The sequence below is a fragment of the Debaryomyces fabryi genome (genome assembly GCF_001447935.2).
Source record: "Debaryomyces fabryi strain CBS 789 chromosome Unknown contig00063, whole genome shotgun sequence".
Classification (NCBI taxonomy): Eukaryota; Fungi; Ascomycota; class Pichiomycetes; order Serinales; family Debaryomycetaceae; genus Debaryomyces; species Debaryomyces fabryi.
Window position 1 is genome coordinate 1 of NW_015385489.1, and position 11,718 is coordinate 11,718.

Sequence of the window (11,718 nt, forward strand, 5' to 3'; positions counted from 1 at the left end):
TAGATGGAGGCTCTGAACTAGATGGAGGTTCCGAGCTGGATGGTGGTTCAGAACTAGATGGAGGCTCTGAACTTGATGGTGGGTTAGAACTAGATGGAGTCACTGAACTGGACGAGGAACACTGCTTCTTCTGGAAGCAATACAAAGAATCACTTTTATGAATGGTATCTTGACAGCCAGTGTATATAGCGTAAGAGTTGTCATATTTCCATGACTTACATTCAGATTTATCTTTAACTCCAACCAGGCACCAGTCAAATTGAAACGACACAGCAGGAATGCACAATTCATCTTTCGTACCGTCTATCAGGTTGATGGCATTAACAGTGAATGTGTAAGTAAAATCTCCAGGGTTGGTAATCAATTGCACATTTGCATTTCTAGAAAACAAGAAGCTATTTACTGGCGTCATTATCTTCAACTCGCTCAATGAACTTAAAGGCATACTCTTTTCAGTCTTAAAATGCACGGTAACTTTATAAGCACCATTACTAACACTTTCTACATCAGTTATACTGATTTGAGATTTTGGTATGTTCGAATATTTCCATTGAGTGAAAGTAGCCTTTGGACACTTAGGATATGGCTCAAGTTCGTCATCACAGGTCGAATCATGCCTCCGCGAAATATCTACCATATCCGCAACACTCCTTGCGATAACAAAGCTGCAAAATGTTAAACAGAATAAAACAAATCTGAAAATGAAGAGCATTTTAGTTGTTTGTTGTCCTCTGGGGTAAATAATTGTGAATAACTCATATAAAATTGAAATTATCCATACTTTAAATAGTCTTTAAGTTGAAGTTGCCAAAGAGGTCTGACATGCTTGTTCTAGATTATTATTTCAAACTCTTTACTAATATTTTTTCTTCATTTTATTAAATGTCATTTGTGTAGGTTTTTCATTTACACGGTGTCTGAATTTAGATGATGCATACTCTATGTGGATGAAGAAGTAGAAGGCTGAACGTAATGAGTTCACTAAAGCTGTTGCAAATTCCTGCATATTAATGAGGTTACATAAATTTCATGCGACTCAAATACGAATGTATCGAAAGGAACTTTAATTCTAAATTAAGCGGAATCACGAGTTACGGAAAATGGGGTGATTGTCATACGAATATCTGAATAATAAGATAAAAAATTAAGCTAAAGCCCATCCACTGAAGACTACAAACGGTTTGGGTAACGGAGATATAAAAAATTGCAAGATATTACAAAAAAAGGATAAGACAAGAAATAGGTTTTGATTACGAATGATCTTGAAGGAGCTTTAAAATGAGGACAACAAACCTGTTTAAGTGTATTATGGCTCCTCAAAGAAATTTTTTATCTAGCACTTACTCAACTCAAAAACCTTATACGAAAAATCTTCGTACTTATTGATGAATTTTTTTGTAGTCAGGGATGGCTCGGTTGCGTGTTGAATGGTACGAAAAAAATATGCTCGCCTCATTCGCTTAAGCAGAGTGCTGACATACGTCGTAGACATGGACGACGATGACCGCTCTTCTTGAACTAGACTGAGATTGGACAGATTAAATTAGCATTGTAAAGAGCTGATCGTATCAAAGGATGTTTCAATATTCCATTGAAATTATATTGGTTTTCAATTCCGGATTTAGTTGCAATTCAACAATTTTTCCATTTCGGCCTATTTAAAGATTTAATATTTTTAAACTTCACATAATAATGATGATTCTTATAGGAAATATGGCAATATTAATAACTCAATTGTATTATTTTATAATGTTTGTGCTTAGTCATGTTTACGAAATTATGGTCAAGGACGCAACTGATGGGGCCAGACTAAAGAGCGGAACTGGTGTGATAAATCGACTGTCTTGAGAGATAAAGGGAAAAGACTCAACGGGACATCAGAAAACGCTAAGTTAATAAAAAATAACAATACGTATATGTAGACATAGACTATTTAAAGAAAATCAATTAAACTAATTCAACTGATTTCTTAAGCGTATAAAAAATAATTGCTCAGAATACGTTGCATTCTAGTATAGTATATCTAACAAAAAAAACATCAGATGAATCGCATGGATTCGGGTATTGTGATGCTTGCTTTAAGTTCAGTATTTGTAATCACCCTTTACCCATCTGTTAACCATGTCTAAGGAATTTTCAGGTTGGTCGTAAGGAACCATATGGCCACCATTGAAAACTCTCAAAAAGGTAAAATGCTTGTAGTTCTTAACTTCACCGGCAATTTCTTTACCCACCTTCCATTCTCTGACAGGTTGGTCGGCAAACTTTTCTTGACCAGACCATGGTAACTTATCAGTCCAAGCTTGGTTACCTAACCAGTTACAGATGAAATCTTTATCACCAGCATAGATTAAAACAGGTAATTCTTGCTCTAACAAGTCGACGACAGCCTTGTGGTAAGGCTTCATCCAGTCACCAGCAAGCATAAAGTTTCTGTTAATATCAAAGTTACAAGACTCATATGCGTCTACTTCGACACCTAACTTGGATTTGACTTCGTCTTGATTCAAATATTGATCAATGTATTCCAAGTCGGAGTAGCATAAACTGGAACCATCACACATAGTACGAATGTCGTACACATTTCTACCTGACTTTTGATAAGGTCCCATTTGACCGTTGTTACAATAGATGGTAGCTGGAACACAGGACCAGATAGATCCAGAGTCATAACATGATTCAATTAAGGATAAACATCTTGGAATCGAATCAGTCATAGATTGACATTCTTCAGGTTCTAAAACAGATGGTTCACCACCCTTACCACAAGCCATTGGCTCGTAGTATTCGTATTGGGTCAAAGGATCAGTCAAACCGTTACCAATTAAGACAGAAGTTAAGTTGAATGAACGATCTTCGTGAGATAATATTTCAGTGGCAAAAACTGGAATATAATGACCAGCATAGGATTCACCTGCAATGTGGAAATCTGGCTTCTTGTATTCTGGGAATTGCTTGAAGAACAATTCCAAAAAGGCGTAAACATCCTTACCTGCAGCAATGGTGTTTGTGATAGAGCTAGACGAGTACGAAAATCCAACATTGACCGGTTGATCCAAAAAGATAACCGATGCGTTATTGTTCCAACTGTGAGGGTTATGAATAGGCTTTAAGTCAGCTCCAATAGAAGATGGACCTAATTCAAAAAACAAACCAGTCAATGACGAACAACCTGGACCACCGTTTAACCAAAGAATAACAGGATCATTCTTAGGGTCGTTTCTCGATTCAAAGAACCAGTAGAAAAAGTGCTTGTCTTCGTCCTTGACATCTAAATAACCAGTATATTGCTTGACGTCATCAACTCCCAAATCCTTTGGGGTAGTCTTGACTCTCAATTTATGGTTTGGAACCTTAGTGTCCTCAACGTGGAAGTCAAACATATCCGACGACTTAGGAGTAACAGTCTTTGGATTGGTCTTGAAGTTCATCTTACCAACGGTTTCTGGGAATTGAAGCATCATTTCCAGCCATATTTGCTTGGTATTCTTTGGAATTTCTGATAATGGCTCATTCAAGTACTTAGCAATCGACTCGATGACATTGTTCTTACCAAAATCCAAATTATCGACGAAATTGCTGTATTGCGACTGAACCTTGTCAAAATTAAGATTAAGATGCTGTTGAACGTTATCAACGTACGATTGGAATGTAGGAACTCGTAAACTTTCAGCGCCACCAATTACTGACGCAATTGACACTGCAGTGGTGATTGAAACCGATAATTTCATAGTATCTGACTAAGTATTATCAATATCAACGTAATGTGTTTGATAAAAAGAATATATGAATGATAAGGGTTATCCCTATAAATGCCTTATGGTCGTACGGCGATTACATAAGCAACACACTATATCACAAAAATGCTTAAAATGGCTTGCTTAATGGGTATTGAACCAGCATTAGCAGCTAACACCGTATATGGAGGATTTAGAAGTACCTAAGCATGATGGAACTGCTACTGGAAATGGTAGAGCTAAAATTTCTAGGCGAGATGTGAAGCTAAAAAAAATAGGTGAGGGAATTTCCGGCTGTATCGACCTTTATCAGTCAAGACTGACGCTGGATACATATGTAGTGAAAACGTACCATTGTCGAGAGAAATATGAGACCAAGACTGAATACCAGAAGCGAGTGCTACACGAGTACAATATACTTCGAGGATTACACAATGTGCATGTTATTGAGGTGTATAAGGATGAGGTATCGTGGTTTGGGTCAACCGTAAGAGTGTACATGGAAGCAGGAGCCGCTGACTTGAGCAAGATACTCAAAGGCAAGAAATCAGAAGCGAGGAACAAGAAGGAAATGCTATGCTTATGGAAACAGTTATGCTACGGAATCGATTATTTGCACAATACTGCTAAGATATGCCATCGTGACTTGAAGCTCGATAACCTAGTGTTTGACTCGCACACTGGAATGTTGAAGATTATTGATCTAGCTACTGCATTCGAATTTTCAAGGAACCCGGATACAGGAGTCTATGGCGACCAAGAATATGAGGCCATTGGCCTTGTGGGGTCTGATAGTTACATAGCTCCCGAAACCGTTGCACGGTTTCGCTACGACGGAAAAAAGGCCGATATATGGTCGGTGGGGATCATTCTATTTAACATGCTCAACGCGAAATTCCCATGGAAGTCTGCAAGGTTATCTGACCGCAAGTATGTGGCCTATTGTAACCGCGATGGCAACAAAGATTCAAGCGAACTGGGGTTTGCAACTATTTCTGACTGCCTACCACCAGAATCGCATGATTTGGTGACCAAGCTACTTGAGGTTGATTCGCTGAAGCGCGCAGGTATCAGTGACTGTTTCAAGGATGTTTGGTTCAATAATATAGGAGTTTGTGACGATTCAACCTGTGGCCTTGACCATAGTACGCTAGTTAAGGGTGTTTAGTGTTGTAAAAATTCGACTCGGGATCGAGCACAAAACTGACTCCGAATTTCCACGGAGTCATATCCCGTGCTTTTGTGACTCCGAATTTTCACTCACCATCTGTCGACTCATCTATATAAGTTCGGAGATGGTATGAATTTAGTGGTTAATACATTAATTGATCAACGCAGCCATAGGCATAATGATTCCAGCAACTTTACGTACATTGAGAACCTCTTCTAAGAGATTACCTGGATCCTTTTCCAGATGCTATGCATTATCAACTAATGCACAAGCATTGATCTCAAAAACTGTGAAGGATGTCGACCCAGAGATGGCCGAAATTTTACAACAAGAAAGAAACAGACAAAAAAGTTCCATTACTTTAATTCCATCGGAAAATTTTACTTCCAAGGCCGTTATGGACTTGTTAGGATCGGAAATGCAAAACAAATACTCCGAAGGTTACCCAGGTGAAAGGTATTACGGTGGTAACGAAATTATAGATAAAGCTGAGTCATTGTGTCAAAAGAGAGCATTGGAAGCTTTCAACTTGAAGCCAGAAGAATGGGGTGTTAATGTGCAGCCATTGTCCGGTGCTCCAGCCAATTTGTATGCTTACTCTGCTGTTTTGGAAGTTGGTGACAGAATCATGGGTTTGGACTTACCTCATGGAGGACATTTATCTCACGGTTACCAGACCCCAACCACAAAAATCTCTTACATCTCCAAGTATTTTCAAACTATGCCATATAGATTGAATGAAGAGACTGGTTTAATTGACTACGACACCTTAGAAGCCAACGCCTTGTTATTTAGACCAAAGGTTATTGTTGCTGGTGCCTCTGCATACTCTAGAGTCATTGACTACAAGAGAATGAGACAAATTTGTGACAAGGTTGGTGCTTACTTATTGAGTGACATGGCTCACATTTCCGGTTTGGTTTCTGCTGGTGTCACTGACTCGCCATTCCCATTCTCCGACATTGTTACCACCACTACCCACAAGTCTTTGAGAGGTCCAAGAGGTGCTATGATTTTCTACAGAAAGGGTGTTAGAAAGGTCACCAAGAAGGGTAAGGAAATCCTTTATGACTTAGACAAGAAGATTAACTTCTCTGTTTTCCCAGCCCACCAAGGTGGTCCACACAACCACACCATCTCTGCCTTAGCCGTCGCCTTGAAGCAAACTTCTTACCCAGAATACAAGGAATACCAAAAGGATGTCATTGCAAATGCTTCTACCTTTGCCAGTGAATTGCAATCCAAGGGATTCACTTTAGTTTCTGGTGGTACTGATACCCACTTAATCTTGATTGACTTAAGATCTAAGAACATCGATGGTGCTAGAGTTGAAGCCGTTTTGGAAAGAGTTAACATTGCTGCCAACAAGAACACTGTTCCAGGTGACAAGTCTGCTTTATTCCCATCGGGTTTAAGAGTCGGTACCCCAGCCATGACCACCAGAGGGTTCGGTGCTTCTGAATTTGCCAAGGTTGCTACATACTTTGAAAAGGCTGTTCAAATTTCAATTGATTTGAAAGCTCAAGAACAAGGTAACTCTCCAAAGGAATTAATGGCCTCTTTCAAGCAATTGGCTGACGACAGTAGTGTTGTAAAAGAATTAGCTACTGAAGTTAAGGATTGGGTTTCTACCTATCCTGTTCCAGGCGATCTTCCATAGATATTTTACAATAGTAAATAGTTATTAAAATGTATGATAAAACAAAATTTTGCTTGTTAAGCTTATAAATTATTTTGAGTCGATTTTTCATGCGCATGTAATTGGAAATTCATCTTAATAGTAAAGAAACTAAGCGTTTTATATTTTTAAGTGTTAAGAGATACATACATTCGATATGACTGTATCATCGAATGAGAAACCGTCATTGGAAGAGGCGAATAATTCGATAATAAATTCACGGTCGATTGAACCGAGTCAGAAGATATCCAAGACAATATCTTGGTCTAAAAATGGATTTATTGCCTATGCAGCTCCAGAACTTAACTCCAAATATAATCTATATTTAACCTACCTAGAGAATGTGGATGGAAAATCCTGGCAATTAGCAAATAATCAAGGTATTAACGTTCGACCCATGGCTGAGAGTAACCTGGCTCCAGAATTGACACTAGTATCATGGAGTAACTTAAGTACTGATTTAGCAGTGGCAGATATTCATGGTAATTTCTACATATTATTAGCAGGTGTTGGCCTATTGGATAATAAGGATATCAATGGATCATCAAGTAAAATTAATGGCCTGTCTGGACCTAATACAGGAAGTTCGCCTAGCTACGAATTAACGTCCTATAATCATATGGAAATGATTTATAGAGATATCATCGACCCTCAACTGACGGGGAGAATGGCCTCAATGTCGCAGATAGTTTCTTTCAAATGGCTTAATATATTGAAGCCCCAGATTATAAACAAGCCTGCTGTGTTGAAGAAAGCGGACAACTCTTTTCAGCAATCGCTGTCTCTGCCTCCCTTTGCATACACGTACGGAGTTGGCCAGCACAACCCCCATGGAGCATGCCATCCGATTTCTACAAAGCAGGCATGTGTTGCATTAAGACAGAATGGTGAATGTATATTGTACTTTCAAGGTGAACATAAAGTGGAATACCATAAAATATCAGTCAAATTACTGTTTCTGTCAAATTCAGTAATTATTACTAAATCGTCTATAGGATTCAAGAATGATAAAGACTTAATTGTATCTGCTTACGATGAAGTTTCTAACAGCATAAAAACTTTTTTGATTTCTATTGATTGGGGGTTCTTGGTTGAGTCAGCTCAGAAACAGAAAGTGGACCCACATTTCCATACCCCCAGAGAAGCACAGAAATCCCCTTCATTATCATTACGGACGTTGCATGAAATGAAACCGATCGCTGCGAATATATCTGAACTGAATAAGGAAACCCAAATTGGAGACGACATTATGGATATTGATAATGACGATGATCCTAAGCCAAAAGATATCAAGCTTGGGCATATATCTTCGATAGATATTATATCCCCAAGCTTTGATTTGAATCTGAAACCAGATATATTGATAAGCTATAAATACGAGAATGAAACCTCGGAAATGACAACTGTGATTTACAGGTACATTTTAGCTGACTCTCAGGATTTAGTATCAGAAGCTTTTGCTGATTTAGGTATGAGAAAAAATGTATCGGCATCTCTCTCTGATGAAATAAAAGATTATAGTTTGGTATTACAAGACAAGATGACGAGACCTGGACATATACAAAGAATTGAAACTGCTGTGGCCGACTCTTTCATTGTTCTAATCTATACTCATGGTGGAATTGATGTTATAGATAGAACCTCATTACAAATTGTCAATGACCGCTCGCAGACAGAACTAAATAATACTAAAGATGGTGATATCCCTCAGACTGTGTCAACCATGTTCGATGCTGGTTTCAATTTTCCCACTATACCGGTTACTGATAAAAATCCTATATTGGTAGTAATTTCACCAAATCTAACATCAATAGCATACACTAGAATTAATAATAAATCTCAACGATTGGATTTACAGGTGCTTGAGAAGAATACCGACCATGGAATATCACCTAAAGAATTATTTATTACTTCTGCTGCGTTTGCATTCCGCCATTCGTATGCATGCTATACAAATTCCTGTGCAGATGATTTGTTGGCCTTAATTCAAAGTGAAATTAAGCGAGTAAGTGTATTATTGAATAAAAATGTGTCTGATAAGAAGCATAGCATTGAATCGATTTTGAATAAATTTATTGAATCAATTATTTGCGAGTCTCATAAGGCAATTAATTTTCAATTAGATGCATTTGGAAAAGAGTCAGTTGATAAATTATTATCTAATCCCCCTTTACAAAAATTGCTATCTTTGCAATTAGTCCTAGGTGAGTTACAAAATCACGATCATATAATCAGCGATATTGCTTGGATAGTCTTAAACTTGAGAAGTACAAGTTTTGGAATAATGTTTCTGTTGTCAAGTATATATAGACAGATCTCAAAAAAGAAACCGGCTGACGATAGCTTACAGGATTCTATAACTAGAGGTGAGTGTATTATGTCTTTAGTTGGAAATGTTAAATGGTTGATAGATTTAATGGTGTATTTCAATCAAGAATTATTGCAATTATCTTATAGTAAGAAAGATCCGTCGCAAAGCAAATTAACCATGTCCAATTCTACAGTTCTTCCAATTATTTTGAGTAAAGTACCACGCTTATTTTTGATTTATGCTTTATCTTCGATTGGAAAAACACATGAAATTCTAAAAAAATTAAATGAAGATTTATCTGAATCAAATAAAGTATTTTCTCCTATGAAAGAGGCATTGAGTAGATATTTCACAGTATGCAATCAATCTCCATTGAATTTAGGACTGTTTGAAAACTTTTTAAGAGAGTGCGATACGTACATTACGAAAGAAATAAGTCAAAAAGTGGAAGGCAAAGAGAAGGGCTATGGCTTGAAGATTGAACAAAAATTAGTTTGTCAGGGTGAATTATCAGAGGAAATACTTCCAGTTGCAAGTGCCTTGATTCAAAAATATTCAGCCTATGTTATTAGAGACATGAAGGTGTCAGAAATTTACTTTTATAACGTTGACTGGATTGATGTTGGTATAAATAAATTCAATCCAAATTATGGAGAAACAAAATTCCCAACTGATCAACGACCTGTAATACTCAAATACCCTAATACTGCGAAGCAAGTAGTACCAAGGTTACGATTTTCCCACAATGAATGCATCGATGCATTGAGAAAAGTGGTCATTTCTATGGAATCCAATGAAGCTTCAAGGAAAACTACAAATTTACCAAAACTTCGTAAGTGTACGAGATGTAGATCATTCTCATTGGTGAACGATCCACTAGTGTTTGATTCTCCAACCAATATTGGTTTGTGGACTATGGTGTTTCAAAGAACATGTATTTGTGGTAATGCATGGGTTAATTGCGATATATGATATAGATATACTATTTATTAGATATATATAATTGAACGTTTTCCTTAAGATTATGAGGTTTGCCATGAAAAGAAGTACAAAACAGAGCCTGTTTACTGTAACGATCTATCAGCTATGTCAACTTGTGGTAATATATCTTGAACCTTTCTTCCATTACACATGAGGCTGAAATTTTTAGAAATTGGATCATGCCAAACGTTTAAGTCAGTATCACTAAAGAGTAAATTCTGTAAGGTATCTTTTTTCAAATTCCAAATCTCAGATTCGGAGACATTTGGAGGATTAGCTAAGTAGTCTGAAACTATACTAGGCAACCCGCTTATTAAATACTCTCTGGAGTATTCGAATTTAGACATGCGTAATAACAAACTGTATAACATATCAAATGATAATTTGCTTACTGCGGCAGTATTCAACCTTGGCGTTAGTTTATTAAAGACTTGTTCTGAACCAATACAGTTCAATAGGATACTAAAATATCTTTGATTGAATACAGATATTTCATCAACAATATCTTCAACTATTTCAAGTGGTAAGGCTCGTGGATTAAAAGTGCTCAACAATTTAATGTCACAGTCTAAATGCAAGAATAGATTATAAGATTTAAATAATTCATATTGGCAAACGACTTCTTTATTAAAAACAATAACCTGGGGAACTTTGGAATATGATAGATGAAATAAGACGTCAACAATATCATTTGAATAAAAAGATTGGACAATATCATCATTTTGTCTTGTTTTGAAAAATAATATTAAATCCTTCAAACATGGCTTAATATTAGGGAAAAGTTTAGTATCTTCACCAAAGGTATTTATTCTTTGAATTAATTTACTGTAGAATTGAATTAGCAAAACTACTTGCAAAACATCATCGTTGTCCGAAAACTCCAGATATGATAAAATATAATAATTCTTTGGTAAATCATAGCTTTCTTCTAAAACATAAGGCACAAGTAAGAGAATATAATCCAAAAACTTCACCAATTGATCTTTATTGTTTCTTGCTTGATCATATAATGCTTTAAATTCGCCACTCAACAATTTCGTAGATACAACCGTACTTGAAATACTTACTAATTCAGAGATTAGCAATTCGACTTGATTCACTACGCTTAATATGGTATCTTTTTCAAAATATCTGGATAAAATTGAATCAAATATCGTAGTTTCATTGAATAACTTGTTTGTAGTTTCAGACTTGGCATTATTCCGTAATATTCTTATAATCATACAGCAGATAGCTGAATCTGCCATCAATCCATTTATTATAAAATCTACCGGATATAACTGCAAGATCTCCTCAATATTCAAATATGCTAGTATTGCGTCTAACAAACCTATCACCGCCCGTTCAGGGTCTATCTCATGATAATGCTCTCCATTCAACAAGTTATTAATCGTTGGAACGAATAAGTATATGAATTTATTCAGCTCAATACCTCCGTCTGACTGTTCATCGGGAAAAATAATCGAACGGTTATTCCGTAATTGCAAAATGTAGTTCTCTATCAAAGTGGCGTTGACTTCCTTATCGGAATTCAATATCTCATTTAAATGGACATGTATTTTTACAGAACTGCTATCTAAACCGGTATAATCCATTATTATTCTAGATAAACTGTAATTGATTATGTCTCATCGGTCTTATGGATTGAAAAAGCCGTTTAATTTTGTCTATTATAGTAATATTCCTCTTTTGTTTAGACGAGGTCTAAGATGCTGGAATATGCACGCGTGAAAAATCGTCAACAAGTAGGAACAATTTTTGTATGTCCTTCTTAAGGAAATACATATATAGCTAATATAGACGATAGAGGCCGATTCAATAGGGTTAATTGGCAATTAGG

The 11,718-nt window shown here is 36.5% G+C and overlaps 6 protein-coding genes across 6 annotated transcripts; 3 read left to right on the plus strand and 3 right to left on the minus strand.

The window, feature by feature from the left end:
- Positions 1–18: 18 nt before the first annotated feature.
- On the minus strand, positions 19–712 carry AC631_03107 (uncharacterized protein; the record flags this gene model as incomplete). Its single annotated transcript, XM_015611936.1, has 1 exon — positions 19–712. A coding segment is annotated over one exon (694 nt), but the record flags the coding sequence as incomplete, so codon positions are not given.
- A 1,372-nt stretch (positions 713–2,084) lies between these two features.
- CPY1 (carboxypeptidase C) lies at positions 2,085–3,731 on the minus strand (the record flags this gene model as incomplete). Its single annotated transcript, XM_015611937.1, has 1 exon — positions 2,085–3,731. The coding sequence occupies one exon, from the start codon at positions 3,729–3,731 to the stop codon at positions 2,085–2,087; it is 1,647 nt and encodes a 548-aa protein (XP_015467205.1).
- A 190-nt stretch (positions 3,732–3,921) lies between these two features.
- Positions 3,922–4,905, plus strand: PRR2 (Prr2p; the record flags this gene model as incomplete). The annotated part of the gene is made up of 1 exon (XM_015611938.1): positions 3,922–4,905. One exon carries the CDS (start codon positions 3,922–3,924, stop codon positions 4,903–4,905), a length of 984 nt encoding a protein of 327 aa, XP_015467206.1.
- Positions 4,906–5,086: 181 nt separating this feature from the next.
- On the plus strand, positions 5,087–6,568 carry SHM1 (glycine hydroxymethyltransferase; the record flags this gene model as incomplete). The annotated part of the gene is made up of 1 exon (XM_015611939.1): positions 5,087–6,568. The coding sequence occupies one exon, from the start codon at positions 5,087–5,089 to the stop codon at positions 6,566–6,568; it is 1,482 nt and encodes a 493-aa protein (XP_015467207.1).
- A 175-nt stretch (positions 6,569–6,743) lies between these two features.
- MED16 (Med16p) lies at positions 6,744–9,869 on the plus strand (the record flags this gene model as incomplete). The annotated part of the gene is made up of 1 exon (XM_015611940.1): positions 6,744–9,869. One exon carries the CDS (start codon positions 6,744–6,746, stop codon positions 9,867–9,869), a length of 3,126 nt encoding a protein of 1,041 aa, XP_015467208.1.
- Positions 9,870–9,961: 92 nt separating this feature from the next.
- On the minus strand, positions 9,962–11,473 carry HSM3 (Hsm3p; the record flags this gene model as incomplete). Its single annotated transcript, XM_015611941.1, has 1 exon — positions 9,962–11,473. The coding sequence occupies one exon, from the start codon at positions 11,471–11,473 to the stop codon at positions 9,962–9,964; it is 1,512 nt and encodes a 503-aa protein (XP_015467209.1).
- Between the last annotated feature and the right edge of the window lie 245 nt (positions 11,474–11,718).